General features: G+C 47.3%; 2 protein-coding genes across 2 annotated transcripts in view; one reads left to right on the top strand and one right to left on the bottom strand.

Moving 5' to 3' along the window:
• Positions 1-1,115: 1,115 nt before the first annotated feature.
• LOC149330343 (ras-related and estrogen-regulated growth inhibitor-like) overlaps positions 1,116-25,723 on the bottom strand; it is a 45,062-nt gene continuing 20,454 nt past the window's right edge. Inside the window, exons 3-5 of the mRNA XM_089560924.1 lie at positions 25,510-25,583; positions 12,671-12,949; positions 1,116-7,329 (exon numbers count right to left, since the gene is read on the bottom strand). Coding sequence (XP_089417050.1) covers positions 7,105-7,329; positions 12,671-12,949; positions 25,510-25,583 — 578 coding nt within the window. The 3' untranslated portion in view covers positions 1,116-7,104. The remainder of the gene's footprint in view (positions 7,330-12,670; positions 12,950-25,509; positions 25,584-25,723) is intronic.
• Positions 17,905-21,736, top strand: LOC149330344 (uncharacterized). The gene has a single exon (XM_089561245.1). It carries the CDS (start codon positions 17,905-17,907, stop codon positions 21,349-21,351), a length of 3,447 nt encoding a protein of 1,148 aa, XP_089417371.1. The 3' UTR covers positions 21,352-21,736.

Here is a 25,723-nt window from a genome sequence, read left to right as displayed (position 1 = left end):
AAAGGAAAGTGCTCTGTAACTGTCTTGCAGTGGCTAAACCGTTGAACCATGCCGTGAGAGAAGGAATGAAAGAGCGAAGCGAAAGATATGCAGGTACAGTATGTGTCATACTTAGAGGGAATATGACATAATAAATGGTTAAACCGGCTCTTAACTTCAGAAAAGTAGGTTTCCCTGGTAAGCAAAAAAAAAATTCAGGATGCACTTTTGCCCTCTAAAGTGCTGCAAGGCGAAAGCCTTTCCTGACGCTCTGTTTGGCATTGACTGCGAGACTGCTTGTGCTACACTAGCGCTTTATTTGACTACACGTTTTGACTACAAATTACAACTACACACGTTGACTGCCGACTTTGACTGCTTCTTCAGCACGACTCTCCCTCTGCTTCGATGAGTTCGGTTGTATCCATGGCTCTGTTCGCAGTAATGAGGTATGTAATGTGGTCACCCACGGACGCCTTACGCCCCTTGTCGGAGCGTACGACAACTATTTAATTAGTTGTCGTCTGATCCAAAAAGGGGCGTCAGGCATCCGTGGGTGACCTCATTACTGCGAATCCGCGCACTCTGACGTCATAACCAATTCACCCAACCGAAAAGCATGACACCTCTGCTGACAACCTTCTGTCGACCACGATAATGCATTAAAGGCTCCCTCCTTAAAAAGAGACCCAGAGAGCCAGACAGGAAACTGATGGCGCGCTCCTGCTTCGCGGTGAAGCCTACTTCTGTCCGAGGTGAAAGTAGGGTTAACTATTTCTCGCGCTCTCTCTAGATATGACACATGCTGTTCATACGGCACGCGATCTAGGGCACACAAATGAAGGTCAAAAGGTCATGTACCCACTGAGGAATTGGTAATCAAGATTTTCTCAGTGATGTCCTGTCTCACGTTCAAATTCACGTTTGGAGTCACAGTTGAGGATTTTTGTGGCAGAAATTAGCTCCCGCATGGTGTATAGAAGCTCTAAGAGCATGCAAGAATCCATTCCATGCAAATACTTCCATGAGGATTTTTTCATTCTATGAGGATTTCAGTTGGGTGTAAACCCGAGGAAGTCGTTACCGAGAAGTGCCCAAATATCTACTGTGGAAATGAACGAAAGAACACAGTGAAATAAGGCACTAGCCATTCTTTATTTTTGTTTTTTTTATATAGAGAAAGGGTTCCTTTCTTCATATTCGCAACGACAGGTGCCATCCATTCATCACGTTCGGTCGATCTGTGCGGATTGAAACATGGACAAATAGCAAAAAAAAAGAAACACACAAAGTTCAGACGACGTACAAGACACAGACGGATACACTGCGACGGCTACAAAGATGCTCAATGCACACAAAGGAGGTAATAACATTTTATAACTATTACATGCAACCAAGGCAAACCATTCCTTCGCAGCAAAAGGGAAACTGCGCCCTGTCAAACCTGCAGCATATTTATTCCTCAACAATTTGATGCTCCCTTCTGGCTTCATAGTGGTGTTTCATTTTGTAACGCGCCGGCAAATCTTTGCCTGGAATCTGCCGTGAATCATGGAATAAGTGAAAATTAATACAGTTAATAACTGAGTAACTAGTTACTTTGGCGTGCTTTCGTGGAAAGGTCGAGAAATTAGACACGTTTCTAACACTACAACTAGTATTTGATCATGACTGCAGGCTAGGAAATGCTTTTCATATTAGCTGGCTAGTTTTAAGCCTCATGGTATTAAGCTATCTTGTTTATCTCCTTTACACAAAGTGCCAATAGTTAAGAAACTCATCCAGACCTGCAAATTAAAGCCTTGGCCGAAGTCTAGAGCGATTGAGTACATATGCTGCAAGTTTCAATGCACCAATATATCTTTTTTTTTTTCATTTCAAAACAAAAAGCGCAGTTCCCAGTAAACCGTGGCTCATTTCCCGAACGCACCTACTGCTTTTTTCGCATAAGTAAAAAGATAGTTTAGCACACTGCCACGTTAAAAAGAAATTGTGTCAAAAATAATATAAGCAGGCTTCCTAATGCACATCACGTCTACATAATAAAACATTACATCTAGTGGATTGACACTACGTTAGAGAATGTATATCCAACTCTCCAGTTCATGTCCTGTGAATAGTGCAAAAATACGTCACGCATTACCACTCTATTCCTCCAAAAACACTCACGTGTGTTTGCAACTAAATGAATAGGCAATTAGCGCAAAAATAAAAAACAATTTAAAAATTTCAACATCACCAAAAATCCCATTGGAAGTTTTCTTCAACAAAGAAATTCCTGAATTTTACTCAAAGAAAGCCGCTACTATATCCAATGTTTCGCTGATGTAAGACACGACTAGCAAAACTTCGTAAAAGAGGAAAGAACCACTAAAGAATGGAAATGAAAAATGAAGATCAGTGTTGCCGACAGCACATCTTGCAAGGACACACCTTTAAGATACTACATTGCTTATATTTAGCACACCAAATTCGAAAATATGTTGCAATCATGCGAACCCCGTCGCAGTGTCATTGAACAAGATTACGTCAGGAAATGTTTTTGTTTGTATTGCCCAGGACAGCATGTATTGGCATGATGTGCTGCCTGCATAAAGATACACTTAACATTGTTTTGTCCGGTTTGACCGCACACAATACAAAAAGTGAAACAACACACCACCGTGTCACGTACACCAAGCGACAGCAAAACCGTGTCCTGTACAAATAAAATGGTGCATATATATTATTGTTTATACTCTAGCTTAAATAAGCGTGACTAGAGAACGACGTGCTCAACACAAACTAAACATCAAATCCCCTCGTTTCCGTCGCACGAGGGTTGGAAAAAGATACAAACACATATTTATGTACACATATACACACGCAGTGCAAATAACATTCACCTACGCATTGCACATGGCCAAATATGGGACAGAATATAGGTTTGTGTCTGAAAGCTACTCCGCATGCTTTATACGACGATGCAGAAAAAGATGGTGGAGTGATGTCAATCATTTACGGACACATAACTTATAGTCAAATGCCACCCTACATTGCGCCTCTACTGTCAGCAACTACAGAGGCAATTAGTCGAAACCTGGACCTTGCACTCGACAGCATAATGCTGCAGCAGCCACTGAGGCAGGTACGCCACAGCATGACATCTTCCCTCCTGTGACATCACTAGGCATCTGTTGCCCGACGACTGTACAACCGTGGCTCATTTTACCATCGTAGCCGACCTACATTCCATATGGCACTTTTCCCAGAGTAGCATAGTTAGAACACAATACGAGTGTAAGGCTAAATATATACACTTCCTTTTTGAAGAAAAGAAACAGAACCACATATTTGTGGAAGAATGCCACGTATTCTCTTGCGAAAGTTTCTTAACGAAGCTTACAATTCACAACTTATGAACATCCCATCATACCACGAGGCTACTCGAAAATGACTCTAACGCCCGTTATGTGCTCACGGGAAGTATGCCGACATATATTGTCCATGTGCAATGCGTGGGAGTGTAACTTATATGTATAAACACGATAGAAGGAAGTGCAATATAATGTTAAAAAGTGCATTCAGAAATACCGGTCATATTCTCGCGAGTGCCGTAGAGCATTGTATCGTGCACGACCTACCATATACTCCGTTTCACTTTTCTTTTTGGCAGTTTATTATACGGCGGTCCGCTGCAATGGATTATCTATAGATCACCACGTAAGTCGCACAAAATCTTGGGCTGGAGACACTCAAAGAACGCTCGATTTTACTGAGTCATTCGCTTAAAAGTATTGAGGTAAAAGAGGATATATGCACGCAAGTTCATGGAGCAACTGTTTTTTTTTTTCTTCAAACATAAAGAAAAAAACCTGCTCGTTGCATCGATGTGGGATGTGTAAAAAAATCGAGCTATGAGAACAACTAGTTCAGAAAATAAGTCGTGATGAAATCAAAGTTCGACAATTAATTACTTTACCACTTCCAGAACTTGCAGCGTACCGCTATATATGTCGTGAGCAGAACAGGATTGGCAGAAACAGCGTGAAAAATGCATTTTACAGCTCACATCGTGATCTGATTACACGCATGCATACAGGGAAAAGAATACGGCTAGCAATGCATTTCTGTGTCTCCCCCCCCGCACACAACACGGGCTGCAAACAGCCAGGAGAAGGCCCGCTGACAATTCATCTCAACTCACGGCACGATCATCCTCACAACACGTGACTAAAATCGCGAAGAAAGCAGCGCGAATCGCACCCGACAGAAACCTGTGAGCATAGACATCTCTCACGCTCTACTACGGTAAATTGCATGCATGGCTTGTGAGCGAACAACACCTATAGGTTACGACGGCAGTGCTAGAGTCCACTGCCGTCACAAAGCCACACTACCTCGGCACGCTTTACATCACATTGCTTTGCTGCATTAGAACGTCAGGTACAATCTCGAGATTGTTTAAGTGATGCAGAGTGGGTGGATGGTAACATGTTGAGCACGAGTCACGGCCGCTGTGCTGAAGTGTGCAATCCCTACAAATCTATAGCGAGCGCTGGCTACTTAGATTTAAAACGGAGTTACACGACAGAGTTATCATGAGAGCTAGCATGCACGAATGATCGCCCTGTAACGCTCTTAATACTCCCGATTAGTTTAGGCACACCTAAATGCATGCTAGACGTTCAGTCCCGTCTAGCGACAATGACATTCACTCACCAAACCCTTTACCGCTTTGGACAGCCATTGTTTCTACATAGTTCGAGCATAGTTGCATGAACTCGTTTTCTTCACAGTGCCGCGGCCAGAATACACAACGTCCCTATGTGTGACGTATCTACCATGACATCAGATTTATTTTTCTTTCTTTTCAAGGACTCCACCCTCATGAAAGTATGTAATCTATAGTTTCGCTAGACTTTATCGTATAGAGTAGATTCAGCCTACAGCATAATGTTCGATATTTTGAGCTCTTGAGACACTTGCATATGTATACTGAACAAAGTTCTCCGCTTAACCATATGTATGACTGCAAGTAGGAAATGTTCAAAGTGAGTGACTGGAGTGTGAGAAACACTTGGGTGTGAAGGGCATCCCGGCAAAGGACATTATACAATGCTTATTGCCCACTGTCTTGCCGTTCATTACGAACCTCCTGTGGTTTCTAACAGTGACTGCTAACACTTGCCGCTCGCCACTTCTCGACAGCTATCGAACTCTTCGTTAACTAGTGTGTATCACGTTCAAGTCGCGTCTGAAGAAAGAAGCTGCATAACTCGGTGAAGTGCATAAGCCTAACGTCACAGCTCCGATTTGTTGGACAGACGTCCGATAAATGCATGTCGCTTTTGGACAGAACGGTTTCTAATTAGTTCGATGTTCGTAACGCGCTATTTCAAGGATTCCTATTGGATGTGATGCACATATACGGTGATCACTGGCATAAGTACGCTGTCCAGTCCAGTCCTGGTGAACAAAAAATATGTATTGCCAAACAATGCCATGCGCAGCATGATCAGCATAGGTTAAAATCCGCGGGACCTTCCAGCGGCTTCGTTAAACACATGGCCGTAAACACCACGTAAGAGTGGCGAAAAGAATCAAGACGTTGAGAAATTGCATAGTTGACAGTGCATTGCTTAATTGTGCAGTTCTTGGGACAACTGAGTCTTCCCGTGCGGATCATTCTTCAGGCAGGAGGGTTCCCTCGTCCACCTTATACACCTATTACCAGCACTGCCGGTTTCCTGCAACACTTACAGAACAATTATCGTGTTCTGTTTGCATGTTGACATGCCCACAATAAGTAAGGGCAAGGACATTTTTTATCTTTAACAGGGCCACAGGAAATAAAAAACCTTTTTTTTAAGCCTTTCAATAATGTTGTCGAAGCATATTAAGACCGGTTTAAAACGGAGCCAAAGCATGACTTATTTTCTCACATGGGGACACCATTCTGAGAAGTGCACCAAAGTTATGGTCATGTGATTCCGACGAATTCTCAGTTGTATTATGCCGATTTAAAAAATACGTAAAGTACTATATCACTTGGAGCACAAAACATGTACAGTGTTATCCACAGCATAAGCAGGACTGGAGTTTCGAGATAGATGGTCACACACTGCAAAAAAAAACAAATACCTTACAGCGCAAGAAATACGAGAACGAGAAAGAACAGACACAGCGCTGTGTATAAGCCTTCTAGTCCTCCTTCTTGTAATATTTTTATGAAGACATTCTTGAAGAAAATTAAATTTTATCATTTTCTGCATATTCTTTGATCCCTCTTCTGATTAGGAGTAACCGTGGTAACCGTCTAGGCCTGTTCTTTTCAAAGCAACTTCCTAAATTCCGAACTGTGTGACCAGTAGAGAAACGAAATTCTAACACAAATAAGCCCGCATGGGATTCCGGTTAACCAGCCTGAAACAATTACAATACCTGCGTTTATTAGTGCACATGTTTTAGTCGATCCCCGAGGGTTTCGAATGAGACGAGCAAGCCCCCCAAGAGTCCTCTTTTGACAATGTAAACAGCTGGCCCGTACCCCTACTTGCCCACTGACTTCTAACAATCCCTGTACAACTTCAAACGATACAAACACTTGGAAAATTTTTGAACAATGTCTCTTTAGAGGGACGTCTCTTAAACGTTTTTGTTAAACCTTCTTTCCCGCTGGTTCTTCCTCTGTGCAACAATTGCAATGACCTTAAAACGATTTCTCGTAGATTTGAGCACACTTTCTGCAAATGGCCTATCGATATCAACTCTCCGGGCAGTCATTGCTTGTGAGCATTCATGTTCATTAAGCGAGTGAAATTTTTGTAGGCGAAGCTTTTCGTAGACTTCAGTGAAGGCTTTCTACCAACATTGTGCCTAATGAGAGATAGAATGATCAATCTTTTATTTATGTCGACGGATTTTAAGCCTTAGGTGAACGGCAAATATCGGTAAACATAATGTTGTGGTCATCACGCGTGTGGCATCATGTGGGCCTTCCACAGGCCTTCCATAGAGCTCACTAAATGCCACCGCCAATCCCGCATGTGTTTGGAGCTAATGCGTGAGCTCGGCCTCGGGAGAAGCAATCAATACGCCAGTGTAAAAAAAAAAACAGAGAAACGACAGACATCGATCGGGGCTTCACTTCCGCCCCCCCGGGTCGTTGGCCTTGGCCGCGATGCCCTTGGTGCCGGCGAAGAAGACCCGGTCAAGCAGCGACTGCTTGGAGCGCCGCCTGTGGGCGTAGACGTCGCGGCAGAGGTCGGCGAACGCCTGCGCCACTTGGTGTACCTGCTCGGAGGCCGTGAGCTCGACGAAGCCGTCGTCCGCGTCCTTGGCCAGGATTTCGCCTTCCTCCGTGCTGACCTGCGTGAAAATGACACCGAGCGCGGAAAGAAAAAGTTGCAGATACTGTGCACCAGCGAAACGCTTCAGCGCGAACGAATTCCGACAATTTCTGCTTTGTGTTTGTGACAGATTACAGCCTCTTTTCTCTCTTTTTTTTTGCTTCTGTACTGTGTGGGTCAACACGCGCCTGCGCGTTTACCCTGTTTCCTTTGGTTTTATTGTTAGTTGCCTTGACTTGCGCATGTGCCCTACAATCACGGGTTCTGGATGCTGTATAAAACGTGTGGATCACCCTCCTTCAAAATTAAAGTTGATAGTTCAGCGCCCTGTGTGTCTCGTCTCTCCTTGGTCCCTCGTCTGTCAGCGCTGCACGTTCAGGATGTCAAACCAGCTTGCCCAGCAACACACCCTGCTCTTTTCTCTGCTTCCCTCTTTATGTTAACGGCTTGCATTGAAGCTTATTTATTCCATGTATGTATGTATGTATGTATGTATGTATGTATGTATGTATGTATGTATGTATGTATGTACGTATGCATGCATGTATGTATGTATGTATGTATGTATGTATGTATGTACAGGTGCAGTCAAAAGTAAATGGAAGGCAATATTCACGAAAAAAATTTAATAATTGACCACCCAATTCATACATCCTTGAATACATATGTGCAGCCTGATTGTGATTTTGCGAATTGCACTGTGCACCAACAAGCATGGACAACTATGCTGTAGATTTAAATAAATTAAATTTTTTTGAGAAAGTCGCCTTCCATTTACTTTTGACTGCACCTGTATGTATGTATCCCAAAAATGAACAAGGGAGGGGAAAACCTCAGGTTGCTAGAGCCAACGTTTCGACAAGGGGACTTGTCTTCGTCTGGGCAAAGCGTTCATCATTGGCAGGGATTAAATAGGGCCTTCGCTCCGAGGAGCAAGGCCCCGGGGGTGGGGAAGGAAAGTGGTGTGAGAGGGGATACGTGTCAGGAAGGGGAGGGAGGTGAACCTTGATTCGTTAAGCTGCAATAGTGGAAAAACTTATATCCGGGGGGTGTGTAATGAACAAAGGCTTTGAAGGGGCTGCGACGGGGGGAGGCGCTGTAGGACCTGAAAAACTCAGATAAGAGGATTAGTCAGCGTGGTACAGGGAAATGAGAAGAAGGCAAACAACATAGGCTGGCGCTGGAAGGAGGGGCATTTCCAAGGAAGGACAAGGCAGGGGGGGGGGGGGGAATGGCTCGAGTTCAGAGAAAGCCAAAAAGGTGGGGCAGAGGGGGTAACAGGAATGTCATGGTTTCCGAGAACTGATAGTAGGGGATTAGGAGAAAAAAAAGGAAAAAAGGGGGGTGAGTCACAGGGAGACGGTGAGAAGGCCGGAAATGTGGTGGAAGATATGACGTGGGAAGGGTGCAAAGAGCGATAGTATACTCAGAAGTACTTGTATTTGGACGTGTTGGTTCATAACTTTTCAGGAGGACACAGGGGCGCAACAAAAGACCCGGACATAGAAGCCGACAGGGACAAGCCCTTGTCCCTGTCTACCTCCACGCCCGTGCCACCCATCCCGCCCCTGTGTCCTCCTGAAAAGATAATATACTTATGCGAGGTTCTAGGAAATGGTCTGACCACGTGGAAGACATTTGTTAATTTAAAATTATGCTAACCCTGGAATGTACCTGAGAGATTCCAGGTTTCCTCTAGACATGTTAATCCCTGTTGGTTGCAGTGTTTTAAATTTGTGGATTAGGAATGCTTCTCTGTATTTTCTGTCCCTAGTCGATTTGAAGCCTGACTGAAGAATGAACAATTTGAGTTCGTCGAATTTATGATGGCGTTGATTAAAATGGGTCGACACTGCCTTCTGTTCATTCCGTGTTGTGTCAGCCCGGTGCCCGTTTAATCTGGCACTCATTGTTTGCCCGGTTTCCCCGATATATTGTTTCTGGCAGAAGGAGCACTGGAGCATGTAGATAATATTGGACGATGTGCAGTCAAAACTAGTCTTTATATCGAAACTGAAATCGTTTGCCGTACTTTTAACCGTAGTGTCCCTTTGTAAATGTTTGCATGTCTTGCATCTAGGTCGAGAGCATGAAGTTACTGTCGGTGGTGGTTTCTTACCGAGCCTAGCATGCACCAGGATGTCCTTCAGGTTTGTGTTGCGTCTGTATGTTACCCTTGGTGCGTCGGGAAATATTTTCTTGAGACGGTCGTTACCAGTTAAAATGGGGTGGTATTTCCGCAGGATATTGTTTATGTTTGGAAGCGCGTTTTAGTGGAGGAGGAGGAGGATATAGAAGAGGAAAGGCAGGGAGGTTAACCGAAATAATAATCGGTTTGCTACCCTACACGGGGGAAAGGGGGTGAGGGGATAAAAAAAAAGAAAGAGAAAGGAGAGTATCAGAAAATTGAAGTCACTATTAAACGTCACTGTTCGTTAAAGTCACAGCCTATCATGCAGGCCAGAAGTTCTCAAGAAGCGGAGCAGTGCCTTGCAGGCCTTCTCCGCCAACGACCGCCGCGGCCAGTGGCCGAGAATCTTCAATTCCGTGAAAGGGCGTGTATCTAGGCGCTCCAGCGCACGGCTGAGAGACTGCCTTTCGGTGGTGTAGGCAGGGCAGTCACAAAGAATGTGGGTTATGGTCTCGTCATGCCCGCAGATGGAACATGCAGGACTATCAGCCATACCGATTAAGAATGAGTAGTGGTTGGTGAACGCTACACCAAGCCAGAGGCGACACAGCAAAGTTTCTTCTCGTCGTGGTAGGCCTGATGGTAGCCGGAGCTTCAGATCTGGGTCCAAGGATTGTAAACGGGAATTGCAAAATTGGCCGGAATTCCACGCGGCAAGCGTGATGTCCCGCGCAAGTGCGCGAAGCCTGCTCGCTGCATCTGATCTCGAAATGGGGATCGACACATAATCGCCGTCGTCGTGCGCAGTTCGCGCGACCTCATCCGCGCGGTGATTACCTGCTATGCCGCTGTGCCCCGGTAGCCATTGGTAGATAATGTCATGTCCTTTGTTGATGGCAGAGTGATGTAGCTGTCGAATTTCTGCGACCAGTTTTTCATGAGCTCCACGGCGAAGAGCTGCTTGTAAGCCTTGGAGGGCAGCTTTCGAATCGGTGAAAATAGACCACCGCTGAGGGCGCTGCTGACTGATGTATTCAATGGCGACACGAAGAGCGGTGAGTTCTGCACCCGTCGAAGAAGTGCGGTGACCTGTCCTAACTCTAATTTCTGTAGTGCTTGCGGGTATGACGACGGAGCCAGAAGAAGAGATAGGGTTCACTGAGCCGTCGGTGTAAACGTGCACCTGGTTTGCATGGTGCTCATGTAAATATTCAAGGGTGACTTGTTGTAGTTCTGTCGGCGATAAGTCTATCATCTTCCTGATGCCAGGTATCGAAAGAAGCACACGGGGATTGTGCAGGCTCCAAAGTGGCGAGGACGGTCTAGAGGCAGGTGTAAACTGGGACGGCAGAATGGCGGGATGTGCGTCAATGATGTCTGTAAACGATGTGCGCGGCCTGGTAATAGGAAGACTGGCGAGATGGTAAGAGGGAACCCGGGAAATGTGCCGGAAATGTGCCCTCAGTGCGTCAACTGTTAAGTAGGTAGGGATTGGATGCTCCTGGGCGACGAGTACAGATGCGGCCGTAGAGGCACATTTCGGCAATCCTAGGCAAGTCCGGAGAGCTTGAGCGCTTTGCAGACTTTGTATGTTTGTTTTTCGAATATTTCCAAGTACAGGGAGGCTGTAGCGAAGAAATCCCATGAATAAGGCGTTGTAGAGCTGCATCATCGACCGCACCGACGCTCCCCACGACTTTCCCCCAAGAAAGGCGAGAACGTGAGAAATCGCTGTCAGTCTCTTTTTCATGTATGAGATATGAGGGGTCCATGATAGATTTCGGTCGATGATTACTCCCAGAAACCGATGGCTCTTTACGAAGGGTATTGCTGTGCCGTTTATGCATACGGTATAAGGAGAGATGTTCTTTCGTGTAAAGGCAACCAGCGAGCACTTTTCGGTTGAAATCTCTAGGCCTTGCTGGCGAAGATAGGCAGCAAGAATACTTGACGCCTTTTGAAGTCTCGCTCCAACTTGTGGGCGCGTAACTCCAGATGCCCAGATACAAATGTCATCCGCATATATTGAGAGTTGCGCCGACTGTGGTAGTATATCGACAAGCCCGACAAGTGTAAGGTTGAACAGCGTTGGGCTGAGCACTCCACCCTGCGGGACTCCACGGGAAGTGAAATGAGAAGATGTTGGGCCTTCCTCTGTCTGCACAAAGAGAGATCTGTTGGATAAATAACTACGTATCCAGCAGAATACGCGGCCACCAAGCTCGGCAGCTTCCAGAGCGTGATGTCAAGCGCACTCTACCAGAGAAGAAGAGAAACTGCAATGAAAAAATAACATTATATCGACCACTGCCAACAGCAGTCGCTGAATCTCGCGTCACATAGTGCTAGGCATCCTGCGAATTTTTTTAGTGCGACTGCACCAGTTCACGGGGTCGAACCCAACCAAGAATCTTGTGGCGTCCCTGAACTTGAAAGTACAGAAATAAACTAAATATTGCCGCGACTGGGTTTTGAACCTCCGGCGGCGCGAACAGATCAGCTTCTACTGCACGAGAGCACTATGCTATCGCCGCAGCCGACCATGCCTCGTGTTAAACGGCAACACACTCTCGCGCTGTACATTGCACATTGTAGTCTTCATCAACTGCCATCTGCGGCGAAGAACAGATCGGGTCAACTTAACCACAATCAGAGCTTAACCTGAGTCTGACATCGTCACCGGACGTGGTCACCCACGGATGCCTGGCGCCCCCTTTAGGAACAGACGACAACTAATAAAATAGTTGTCGTCCGCTCCTAAAGGGGGCGTAGGCGTCCGTGGGTGACCACATTATATACCTCATTACTGCGAACAGAGCCATGAATACAACCGAACTCACCGAAGCAGAGACAGAGTCGTGCTAAAGAAGTAGTCAGAGTCGGCAGTCAAAGTGTGTAGTTCTAATGTGTAGTCAAAGTGTGCAGTTAAATAAAGCACTAGTACAGCACAAACAATCTCGCAGTCAATGCCAAACAGTGCGCCAGGAAAGGCTTTCGCCTTGCAGCACTTTAGAGGGCCAAAGTGTCTCCTGAATTTTTTGTTTGATTCCCAATCAAGCCATACACGAAACTGACATTTCCAGACATACCTGAAGTGGATATTAACGATCGCAGCAGAAAATATTTCTTTTACTACACAGCTATGTGAATCTCTACGGCCTCTGCCAAACTTGCGATCGTCACGGCCTCTGTTGTCCGGACGTACTACCACCATCCGCTGCCAGCTCACCTGCCTGAGGTGTATAAGGTCGGCCTTGTTGGCCACTATGCACACGGGGGCTGGACCGGACGGGGCCTGCGTCGCCTGCTGCTGGGGGGCGCCACCGGCGGCGGTGGTGCCTCCGCCGGATGCGGACAGCGACGCCTTCTGCAGGTTGGGCAGCGTGTTGTTCAGGTGGCGGCGCAGCAGCCCCAGGTAGCGGAAGCTGGCGCGGTCCACGATGGAGTAGACGAGCATGAAGCCGTCGGCCCACTGCAGGATCTCGTCGCGCGGAAGCTCGTCTTCACTCTGCGGAGTATACAAGACGGTCTCGAGTTACCCAGATCCATGCTGCTAGAATAGTCCGTTTGTATTCTAGCAGCATGCACTCCAAACAGAAAGGAGTAAAAAGAGAGTAAGCCCTCCTCTCTCGTACTCCTTTTTATAAAAGGGAGTGAGCTAGAGGACAGCTTACACTCCTTTATGAAAGGAGTACGAGAGAGGAGGGCTTATTCTCTTTTTACTCCTTTCTGTTTGGAGTGCATGCTGCTAAATATAAACGGACTATTCTAGCAGCATGCACTCTAAACAGAAAGGACTGAAAAGGGAGTAAGCCGTCCTCCCTCGTACTTCTTTTTATAAAACGGAGTGAGCTAGAGGACAGCTTACACTCCTTTATAAAAGGAGTACGAGAGAGGACGGCTTATTCCCTTTTTACTCCTTTCTGTTTGGAGTGCATGCTGCAAAATATAAACGGACTATTCTAGCAGCATGCACTCTAAACAGAAAGGACTGAAAAGGGAGTAAGCCGTCCTCCCTCGTACTTCTTTTTATAAAACGGAGTGAGCTAGAGGACAGCTTACACTCCTTTATAAAAGGAGTACGAGAGAGGACGGCTTATTCTCTTTTTACTCCTTTCTGTTTGGAGTGCATGCTGCTAGAATACAAACGGACTATTCTAGCAGCATGCACTCTAAACAGAAAGGACTGAAAAGGGAGTAAGCCGTCCTCCCTCGTACTTCTTTTTATAAAACGGAGTGAGCTAGAGGACAGCTTACACTCCTTTATAAAAGGAGTACGAGAGAGGACGGCTTATTCCCTTTTTACTCCTTTCTGTTTGGAGTGCATGCTGCAAAATATAAACGGACTATTCTAGCAGCATGCACTCTAAACAGAAAGGACTGAAAAGGGAGTAAGCCGTCCTCCCTCGTACTTCTTTTTATAAAACGGAGTGAGCTAGAGGACAGCTTACACTCCTTTATAAAAGGAGTACGAGAGAGGACGGCTTATTCCCTTTTTACTCCTTTCTGTTTGGAGTGCATGCTGCTAGAATACAAACGGACTATTCTAGCAGCATGCACTCTAAACAGAAAGGACTGAAAAGGGAGTAAGCCGTCCTCCCTCGTACTTCTTTTTATAAAACGGAGTGAGCTAGAGGACAGCTTACACTCCTTTATAAAAGGAGTACGAGAGAGGACGGCTTATTCTCTTTTTACTCCTTTCTGTTTGGAGTGCATGCTGCTAGAATACAAACGGACTATTCTAGCAGCATGCACTCTAAACAGAAAGGACTGAAAAGGGAGTAAGCCGTCCTCCCTCGTACTTCTTTTTATAAAACGGAGTGAGCTAGAGGACAGCTTACACTCCTTTATAAAAGGAGTACGAGAGAGGACGGCTTATTCCCTTTTTACTCCTTTCTGTTTGGAGTGCATGCTGCAAAATATAAACGGACTATTCTAGCAGCATGCACTCTAAACAGAAAGGACTGAAAAGGGAGTAAGCCGTCCTCCTTCGTACTTCTTTTTATAAAACGGAGTGAGCTAGAGGACAGCTTACACTCCTTTATAAAAGGAGTACGAGAGAGGACGGCTTATTCCCTTTTTACTCCTTTCTGTTTGGAGTGCATGCTGCTAAATATAAACGGACTATTCTAGCAGCATGCACTCTAAACAGAAAGGACTGAAAAGGGAGTAAGCCGTCCTCCCTCGTACTTCTTTTTATAAAACGGAGTGAGCTAGAGGACAGCTTACACTCCTTTATAAAAGGAGTACGAGAGAGGACGGCTTATTCTCTTTTTACTCCTTTCTGTTTGGAGTGCATGCTGCTAGAATACAAACGGACTATTCTAGCAGCATGCACTCTAAACAGAAAGGACTGAAAAGGGAGTAAGCCGTCCTCCCTCGTACTTCTTTTTATAAAACGGAGTGAGCTAGAGGACAGCTTACACTCCTTTATAAAAGGAGTACGAGAGAGGACGGCTTATTCTCTTTTTACTCCTTTCTGTTTGGAGTGCATGCTGCTAGAATACAAACGGACTATTCTAGCAGCATGCACTCTAAACAGAAAGGACTGAAAAGGGAGTAAGCCGTCCTCCCTCGTACTTCTTTTTATAAAACGGAGTGAGCTAGAGGACAGCTTACACTCCTTTATAAAAGGAGTACGAGAGAGGACGGCTTATTCTCTTTTTACTCCTTTCTGTTTGGAGTGCATGCTGCTAGAATACAAACGGACTATTCTAGCAGCATGCACTCTAAACAGAAAGGACTGAAAAGGGAGTAAGCCGTCCTCTCTCGAACTCCTTTTTTTATAAAAGAGAGTCAGCTAGAGGACAACTTACACTCTTTTTACTCCCATCTAGACATACTGCTATTTAAGAGTGTACGAAGTACGACTTTCCGGCAACTGTCGTCTCATATCAAGCACGACAGCGACAAGAGAAGATGATTGCAGCTGTTTTGAAGTTAATCTTTGGACTCAATCCACTGTATGAATTTGGCGCAAGAGGGGGGGGGCACTTTAAATGCCAACGCATGCCATGGTGGCAGCACCAGCCAGACGTTAAACGTCCTTCTTACTTTTGATGGAGGCTTCAGTGCGATGGGAAGCTTCCGGGTTTCTTTAAAAAAACCTTGACGACCTTCATCGGACAACAATTGTGACAGCAGCAACTAGACATTTCTGGGTGCTTATGCAAGCGGTGACAGAGGACTCGCAGGTTGCAGAACTATGCCACTAATGGCCGACCTTGATTCATTAGCCAAGCGTCGCTAGTTGGAGCAATCGCCGGTGGTCTAACGCAAAGCTGCTCTCCCAGGCTGCTTGCAACAACCTCAAGCTCAACTGCGTCGCTAGATGTGGACAGAGCGTCTTTCGCCACTTAGTGTTGTAGAGCAGCGAAAAACAAAGAGGAAGAAAATAAAACTGGCGAGACAAATGAAACACAAGAGCTTTTGTGTCTTCTGCGTCTTCCGTGTTTTTTTTTTATCCGTTTTTTTTACGGTTTACTAGAAGATGAACATCTCCCAGCATCTTTTTCCCAACCGGCTGTCTTACTCAAGTCTTCCGTCACTGCGGGCTACGCGGCCTTGTCAGAAGTGAAAGTCCACACAGCGCGTGATCGAGAGTTACGTCTGGCAGGTTTTGCAAGAACCACGCGGAACTAGCGGCGCCAACACGATTATTGAAGAGTGCGGAAAACGGCCTCTCCACAGAATATACAAAACTGGAGCGTCCGAAATCAGTGGCTACGCCAGACAAACTAAGCGGTCCAGTGAAGACAACGACGTTGACGCGCTTATTAAGCGCGTTTTATAATTTATAATTTTTATAATTAAGCCGTTTTATAATTTTGAGAGAACAGCCTAAATCTTAGTTCGCGGTGGGCTGGCTACGGTGCAGGTCGACCTTGACTGTTGGCAACTGGTGGTCATACTGCGCCACGCTGTATCCTTAGACTGCCTTTGATGGCGCGTGCCAGTTCTGTGGGGAGGTGGCTGACACCTTCCACATGGTTTGGGCGTGTCAATCAAATCCATCTATCCTCTCCCCAACCCCACCAGACAGGACTGGGAGGCGGCCCTGCTCGGCTGTCAAGACCTAAAGACCCAAAAGGCCTTGGTTCAACGGACGCGGGCGGGGTTGCTTGCCAATGGGGTCCCGGAATAGGGGCTCCACCTAGTATTGTGAAGGGGAAATGCCAATAAGGCTCTACCCCAATCACCTCTCTGTACAAAAAAATTAATCGACGATAAATGTTTTTCACCACCACCACCATCAACGGTTACATGACCCATCGAGTGCGTACCGCGCCTTTCGCCCAAACAGTTCTGGAAAGTTTTTACCACGACATACTAATGGGACGTCACCTGGAGTCGTTACCAATTTATTAACAATTAAGTTTTTTTCCATCCATCCATCCAACTGAAGCCCCATTGTAGATGTAGTGCCTTGGCTTGACTTGCCTCCCCTTGGCTTGGAGCCCATGGGGATCAGCGCCAAGCCAAGGCAAGCTAAGCCAAGTGCCAGGCCAAGGGCCGAAACAAGAGAGAGAAAAGGACCGAAGAAAGTATAAGAATAAACAGAAGAAAAGAAAGACGAAGAATGTTTAAACTAATCCGAAGCCTATTCAAGCCTATCAATCTACCTCAACACTTAGCATTTGTCATGCCACTGTACCTAACTGATAAGAATAAGTTTTAATTTCATTTATGAGCGTCTTCATTTCAGAAATGCATTTTAAACTGCAGATATGTTTTACATACGTGTAAGAAATTTATTACGTATAAACAATAAAAAATATGTAGCACGTGAATGATTGCTTTTGACACGTAGTATATGGCTTCCTGATGCTTAGGCAGCGAAGATATTTCAGTTGTTGTGCTGCAACCTGTAAATGTTACTTTTTTTCGTTTCTGTAACTTACTTTTTTCTAAGCATGCGTAATCAGCGTTACGCATGTTTAGCGCTGGTTAGGTTATGCACACCTCTTCACTGTCCACGCACGTCACTTATTTCACTTTCTCATCAGAAATTATACACAGCGCATCACACGCCACCAGGCGGACGATTATGCGACTGCTTTCGTGGTGAGATTTCTTAACAGCGAGAGTAAGAAGCTTCACACACAGAAACATCCCACCGATGGCAAAAGTGAAAGCTATTCTGAAAGCATCGTCAGCCTGTTCGCATGAAGTTGCTACTTCGTACAGAGGCACTATCTCCACAGCGACTACTGCTACAATAAAAAATTACACATCCACTGTTCATTTAAAGGTGTGAAACAGTTCGGTTCAAGTTAAAAAGATCGTAATATTGACCGGTATCCATCGGAAGCTGCGGAGAAAAAAGAAGGTGCGAAATTACACGCGCTGTGCCGAGCAGCAAGAAGACAAGAAGAAGAAAAGATCTGTTCGACAACAGGACGCCATTTGCATTCTGACGAGAACAGCAGCAGCCACTGATCAGGGCGGACAAGGCTGTACAAGATGCGACGCTCCTGCTCAAAGAGCAACGCGCGCGAGACCCCTTCGAACAGATCATCGGCTCCTTTGTCTATGGCCTCCTCGCCTCCCGAGGGGTCCCAGTCCCCCGGGTGGGCCCCGGCGAGCCCTGGCAACTCCTACGACGCAGATGGTCCGCGCTCCCCCACAGAGAACCGTGCTGGGTCGGGGCCAGGCGAAGGTCGAGTGTTCAGCGACGAAGAACTTCCAGTAGACAGCCCGCAACTTGCTTCTCAAGCTTCTCCAGGAGGCAGCGTCCATCCCCATGCCACGGTGCGTCAGTACCTAAAGAGAGATCCCGATGAAGACGTGCCGACCACACGGCGACGTGGCAGTCCAGGGGGCCATCGAGTCGAGCGCGATGACCGTCGCGGACATGGCCAAGCCCGTCTCAGCAACATCCCTGCCCCCAGCTCCCCTCCCAAGGAGTTCAGTGAATCGGACGTAACAGGGACGTCAACATCTTCGCCATCAAGGAACGCAGAGGGCTACGCGGAGAAAGCTAAAGGCGCGGGTACGTCTTCAAAATCGGTGAAGAAAAAGAGCAGACCGGTGCCTTCAATGAAATCAAAGGCGCACCGCCGCCATCTAATCGATACGCGCGAGCTTAAATCTCGCTGTAGATACCTCAGACGAAACGACGGAACTATTGGCTCGGAAACATCGCCGTCCACTTCTTACGGTCACGAGTCTCAAGGGTCCAGCAGGACGACAAAACGTCGACTGACGCCGCTAGCATGGAGGAGGCTTAGAAAGAAACAGGTTCTCAAGCCAGAGTCTTCGCCTACCCCTACTTCCCCCAGGGACATTCGCGAAATCGACGACGAGCCCATCTCGCTGAAGAGATGGACATCGACACCACAAAGCGGGCAGACTCCGGAAGAAACTGGAACGGCCAGTTGCGCTCTGACCCTGACCACACCATCTCCACCGTCGTCGTCGGCCGGCCGTTCACCGTTACAGTCGTGGACATCGATCTTAACCCGAGACGCTGGCGGTCGCGTGACGCCCCGGACAGCCGCCTTCCTGGCCCTTCTGAGGCGCGTGTCGAAGGAGTCGCCCAATCGCGACGAGCCGGCGCCCAAACGTTTCGATCGTCTCGCCACCGCGTCCCAGATCCAATGGGCGTGCGACGAACCCGAGCAAGAGACTCGTTCGCCCAGGAGCCCAGCGACCGCCGGCCGTACCAGCACTGATAACGAACGCAGGAACGTCTACTTCTGCGACGATAGGGACGACACCGACCTGCTGCAAGTTTCGGAGATCCCGCTAGCAACTGCTCCGTACAAAATTCGCACTTCAAAGCTGCCAAGGTTTGCAAACCTCAAGGAAACGGACGTCGGCAACCGCTACGGGAGATCGTTGTCAGTCATTATCATCGCCTCCGCGATTCTCTTGCTGGCCACACTCACTGCCGCCATCTTGATAAGGCGAGCCGCTCGATTTAAGCCGATAAGATTGCTGCACTTCGCCGAGGACCTAAAGAAGACTTGCACGCAAAGGGTCAAAGTGACGAACGCGAGCTGCCTCTTGGCAGTGGAGCAACTCGAACACGACATGGACGCGTCTGTCAACCCTTGCTTGAACCTTGACCAATTCGTCTGCGGCCGATGGCGAAAATGGAACCCTAACCGAGGTACCTATCGACAGGAGAGCGTGGACAACTTGACGGCCAACATTCACGATTCCTTTCTCTACCTCCTAAGTAACCTGCACCTATATGGTCACGAGGAAGGTAGTATGGCCGTCTTCTATAACAGCTGCCGCTCGTTCCTCGCCACAAGAGAAGACCGGGCCAAATCTACTGCCGACATCATATCAGCGCTGGGCCTCCGGCTCTATATGATCACTTTCAACTTGTCTGCAGGCCTGCAAGCTCTCCTCGACTTCTTGGTGGGAACGAGTTTGCGGTCCGGGTTGCAATCTGTGATCAGCGTGTCCTACAGGGCAGGAAGAGTCTACGTAGACATGGGCCAGAGCCTGCGCTCGTCGCTGGGTGGAGCTCGCGTCGGCCTGTACCTTGCAGCAGCCCTCAGCGAGATGGGACTCGGCAATGAGAGCCTCAACCCGCTTCTCGACATCGACAATGCCGTTCACAAATCCGTGCGAGAAGCGAACACGCTCGAGCCGTTCGTGAACGCTTCTGTCGAAGTATTGGGTACCCAGAGGTTATTCGGTGCCAGTTTCGTACAAGCCGTAAACGACGCTCTACCGCCGAGTGCCTCCGTATATGCGGCCGACAGCGTAGTTGCTGTGAGATGCTTAATAGAAATCAGGGCCACCTTGGCTACGCTGGCGGCCGCCAAACTCCACGGGGCCTTCGTCTACGCTTCAATGGTCCTGCTCGCCCAAGTCATGAGGTACGCTTACATCCTTCCACACTCAGCTGCGACCGGCGTCTCCACCCGTGACGTCACCAGAACGTGCGTGAAACTAACGGGTGACCACTTCAAGACGCTGTTTCCGCAGTGGGTGACCAGAAAGCTGGTAGGGCCGACAGCGCTCAAGGCATTTCACACCATGACGAAGTCGCTCCAGCACGCTTTTGCCCACAGTGCCGCCGCAAGGATGCTTCGCTTTAACGATAGCGATTTGGCCGATATAAGCGTTTTTGTAGTCGGCGAACGCAACGTCACATCATGGCCTCCGAGTTCTCCAGCAAGCACCACGCCGACGCACTACGACAACAACTTCCTTCTGAACGTCGTCCGGGCTTCTCGGGACGGCGTCGGCAGCGACTACGAAGACGACGCCGTCGAGCACCACCTCGGCGGAGAAATTGTCATCGGCGAAGTTAACCATCGCTGGGCCGTGTTCGTGCCAGCCGACTTCCTGTTAGCGGACACGATGTACGTCACTTCCGAGCCCGAAGTGAACTTCCCCACGGTTGGCGTTTGGCTGCTGGCTCAATGGATCAAGGCGGCAGTCTTGAACAAGCAGAAACAAGACGCTGCCTGGTCACCAATGGAGTTATCCGGAGGAGGATCGGCACTGGAAAAAAAGGTGCGGAGCAGCAGAGAACGAAGCAAAATATGCACAGTCATCAAAAGGCGGGCGGGGGACAGCCCGCTACGGGACGCAGAAACAGACCAGCTGTATCTCTTGGACGCCGTGGACGAGAAGAGGGAATGCGCGAGGCAAGAAGCGTCCAGCGCTCTAGGCAGGAACGTGTCTGCCGTAGAAGGGCAGTTCCTCTTCTTCGTGAACTGGGCGTTGGACGTGGCTTTTCTGGCAGCGGCGGAAAATCGGCGAGCGCACATGGCGTGGTGGCGAAGGGACGACCAGAAAGCCTGGCAGCTCTTCCTGATGCGTTTCTGCCACTCAATGTGCGGTGATGAAGCTGCGCAGGACACGTGTAGGTACCAGGTCCTCCAGTCTCGAGACCTGGCGCGGGCATTCCAATGCAACGAGCCGCCCGCGACACGCTGCTAGTCTTTTGGAATTTTTTTTTTCTGTGTGGCACATCACTGCGTTACTTCTCACTGGAGTGCACGGAGTTGGATTCAACTTCGAACTTTAAATGTATAGAATGTTTTTGTGCTTGTGGGGTATGAACTGCTAGTGCTCTAATTGCTATCACCATATTCGTGTGTTTTTAATAGCTTTTCTCATATCTGCCCGTGAACTGTGATATGCAGACCCATAACACTGATGTCTTCTGCCAACTTCGCGATTGTCACGGCCTCTGTTGTCCGGACATTCTGCCACCATCCAGCTAGCGCCACTCGGACAGCTGGCTCCGTCAATTTTGTATCGCACGTAGACAGGTATTCGTTTCGGTTATTCGTATACCCTAAAACAAACACGCTGCATTCGAGGCCATATTGTTCAAATAAATCGAAGTTATTTTCATGTCATAACCAGCAGAAAACATTGGTGCTTGTTATTTCGATATGCGGTGTGAGTCCGCTACAATAGTTTTTGCACCAACGTTTCGATCGCTAGCCTGCCATTTCAAGAACACTTAGTAATAGCGAGATACAACTGGTGCAAAAACATAATTCGCTGCTAACATTACGTTTGAATATAACTAAAATCGACGGGCATGGGCTCAATCTAGGAAGCGGACGCTAGACATAAGTGGCGTAATTTCGTTGTAATGTCACTTGACGTTACAGAAGAAGTGGCATCAGTGTGACGTGACCTCGGAGCGAAGCTAAGGGTGTTGCAGCAAAAAAAAAAAAAGAATGATGATGGTGCTAAGCATATTTTTTTCAACAAACCTCATAAATTCTTTAACGGTATATTTCACCTCATATAAGACATTTCTTGTTTAAAAAGGACATCAAACCGTAAATGAAAAGCAAAGCAGCGAAGGTTTGATGGCGAACACGAATAAAGGGTCGGGCGGCTTTTCAGTCATAGGAAAAAAAAAACGAACTACGCTCAGCTTAAGTAGCTGCCTGCCACGGCCAGCTTTAATCTCCGAAAAGCTTCTTTGCGCAGCCCCCAAGCTGGTTCACGGCACTCTGGCGCGGATTACAAACATAATTCCGTCTCTCCAGCCTATCATCCTCGCTATTCGTTTGAAAACGCGAAAAGCTTTCCATGCCATTTTTTTTTTGTGCAGTCTTAATAGTGTGCTTTATTCCTCCTCTATTATAGAAGTAAGAAAGCCCAGTTTTTTATAGAAGGACTCTAAACGCTGTCGTATCAAAAGGCCAGATTTTGAGAAAATAAAGACGTGCTCGTTGACTGGTCGACGACAAGAAAGGAAGGAGATGAAGCTTAGAGAGGATTACCACCGGCTCTTCAACCGCGACTAAAGAGAGCGCACTTGCTTTTTTTTTTTTTGCCGCATGAACAACTCACTGGGCCTTTCAGAACCGAAAAGCCTTACTTCTGGAGCTATAGGCACTCTATAGGTACCTGCGTCACCAAAGCCGCTTTGATTATTTAAAAGCAGAGCTTGTGGATGAAATTAGGTTCATTTAAATAATCTTTGAAAAGGATTCACAGTGTCTTTATTTTTCCCTTTGCTATCCTGTACGCTTATTTTCGGCAAGGCTATTTGCCTGGCTCTTACGAAGATTTATTTAATCCAGTTCCAGCAGTTCATTGGCCGCATGTGAAAAAACATTCAGAGAAACTTGCAGAGTAAGGAAACGTAAATATGTTTTTTTTATTATCCGAATACTATATAATGTAGTAATATGATCGAGCAACGACCTCTCTGTGATAAAAATAGCTACTTCAAGATTCTTTTCCATAGGGCGAGGGAGTTGCCGAGACGCCTCCTCTCTGTGCTGTTGCAAACCGGATTGGCTGCCGCTTCCACGTACGTCACGTGCGCACAAAAACCAAGCGAACAATATGGAGACGCCCAGGGAGCTAGTGCGCGCTGAAACAGTCTATAGACCGCAAACAATAATTTTATTCGTAACTTAATGTTCATTGAGTCCCGTGATGCAATTTGGTGCATTAAAATGCTGCAGTTGTCTGGTTTTGCGTGTTTTGAGTTGTGAATGGTATTCCATGCTTTCGGTAGATTAGCGCCAGTTATATGCATACAGTTTTGTAGAAATAGCCGACAGATAATTTATCTTATTAAAAATTAAGCCGGTCATTATTACAGTTTTACATTAAACAGATTTATTAACGAATCCTTTGTGCATCATTGTGCTCATCTTGTTGGTCTTTCTTTTCTTTCTTTTCCTTTCTCACTGCATTCTTTTGTGTTTCATGGTTGCTTTGTTCAAAATTTTTGCCTTCCTTCACAGCATTGTCCACTGAGCGACGTAGGCACTGACAATAAATAGACAATGTCTTGCCGTTCTCTCTAAACATGACTCACGCCTACTACTGCATTATAGTGTTCTTTTTTTCCTATTCTTACCCATTTCACTCATCGCTGCCGACTAGGAAGTTTCACACCGCTGAAGAACACATTACGGCAAGCGTGAGGGAAATGAGGCGACAGCGTCAGTAACACCGTGGAGTGACGCTGGGAAGTAGTTACATCGAAGTGACATCGGGAAGTGGCACTTCGAAGTGACTCCTGCTACTGACACTGCGAAATAGTGACAAGAAGAACTGACACCATGAATCAGCATTGCGAAGTGGCACCTTCCAGGGACACTGGAAAGTAGTTGCACCGAAAAGCTGACACCGTGAAGCGGCACTGCAGACTGACACCTACAAGTGACACTGTGAAGGAGTGACACCGAAGAAGTGACACCACAAATATGCACTGCGAACTGACACCTGCCAGGGACACTGGGAAGTAGTTACCTGGAAAAACTGACACCATGAAGCGGCACTGCAAACTGACACCTACAAGTGACACTGTGAAGGAGTGACACCGAAGAAGTGACACCACGAATAGGCTCTGCGAACTGACACCTGCCAGGGACACTGGGAAGTAGTTACCTGGAAAAACTGACACCATAAAGCGGCACTGCAAACTCACACCTACAAGTGACACTGTGAAGGAGTGACACCGAAGAAGTGACACCGTGATTATGCACTGCAAAATGACGCCTGCTAGGGACACTGGGAAGTAGTTACATCGAAAAATTGACACCATGAAGCGGCACTGCAAACTGACACCTAAAGTGACACTGTGAAGGAGTGACACCGAAGAAGTGACACCACGAATAGGCTCTGCGAACTGACACCTGCCAGGGATACTGGGAAGTAGTTACCTGGAAAAACTGACACCATGAAGCGGCACTGCAAACTCACACCTACAAGTGACACTGTGAAGGAGTGACACCGAAGAAGTGACACCGTGATTAGGCACTGCAAAATGACGCCTGCTAGGGACACTGGGAAGTAGTTACATCGAAAAATTGACTCCATGAAGCGGCACTGCAAACTGACACCTACAAGTGACACTGTGAAGGAGTGACACCGAAGAAGTGACACCACGAATAGGCTCTGCGAACTGACACCTGCCAGGGACACTGGGAAGTAGTTACCTGGAAAAACTGACACCATGAAGCGGCACTGCAAACTCACACCTGCAAGTGACACTGTGAAGGAATGACACCGAAGAAGTGACACCGTGATTAGGCACTGCAAAATGACGCCTGCTAGGGACACTGGGAAGTAGTTACATCGAAAAATTGACACCAAGAAGCGGCACTGCAAACTGACACCTATAAGTGACACTGTGAAGGAGTGACACCGAAGAAGTGACACCATGAATAGGCACTGCAAAGTGACACCTGCAAATGACACCGCGAAGTAGTGACACCGACGAACTGATACTATGAAGCGGCACTGAGAAGCGACACCGACAAGTGGCACAGTGAAGTAGTGACACCGGAGAAGTGACGCCATGAAGCGGCACTGCGAAGTGATGTGAAGAGTGGCGCAGCTGCACTGCGCTCACCTATCCGTCGCCCACCTCCTCGACAGCGCCCCCCTCGCCCCCTCGGCCCATCTGAACGATATTTCTCTCAACCAGCAAATAAACGAAGTTCATAGTCACAACATACTACGTATAAGCCGTTTGCACCAGAGTAAATCTCGTGTACAGTTATCACTGAAATACACTGCGCCGCCCACTGAGTGACTAGCTACCGACTATGTCAGCGGGATGCTTCGCTGCCGCCTGTCAGAGGCGAGAAGACAGCCACCACTCACCCTAGGGCAGGTGTCCAGGATTTCAAAGAGAACGGGTTCTCCATCCACCATCATCTCACTCTTGTACCTGTTTTCTGTGCGCAGAAAAAAAGAGAGCAGAAAATTAGATGGAGGGAGGGGAGAAGTGAGTGCCAGCGTGGTAGACTAAGTTAAATGACCACTAGAGATCACTCTAGCTAACCAATAAATAATCGAAGAGCACACAATGAATCCC

The sequence above is a fragment of the Amblyomma mixtum genome, chromosome 9, assembly GCF_055824585.1.
Source record: "Amblyomma mixtum isolate Tamu chromosome 9, ASM5582458v1, whole genome shotgun sequence".
Classification (NCBI taxonomy): domain Eukaryota; kingdom Metazoa; phylum Arthropoda; class Arachnida; order Ixodida; family Ixodidae; genus Amblyomma; species Amblyomma mixtum.
The sequence above is the reverse complement of the archived record's forward strand: the minus strand, read 5'-3'. Positions and strand labels throughout refer to the sequence as shown.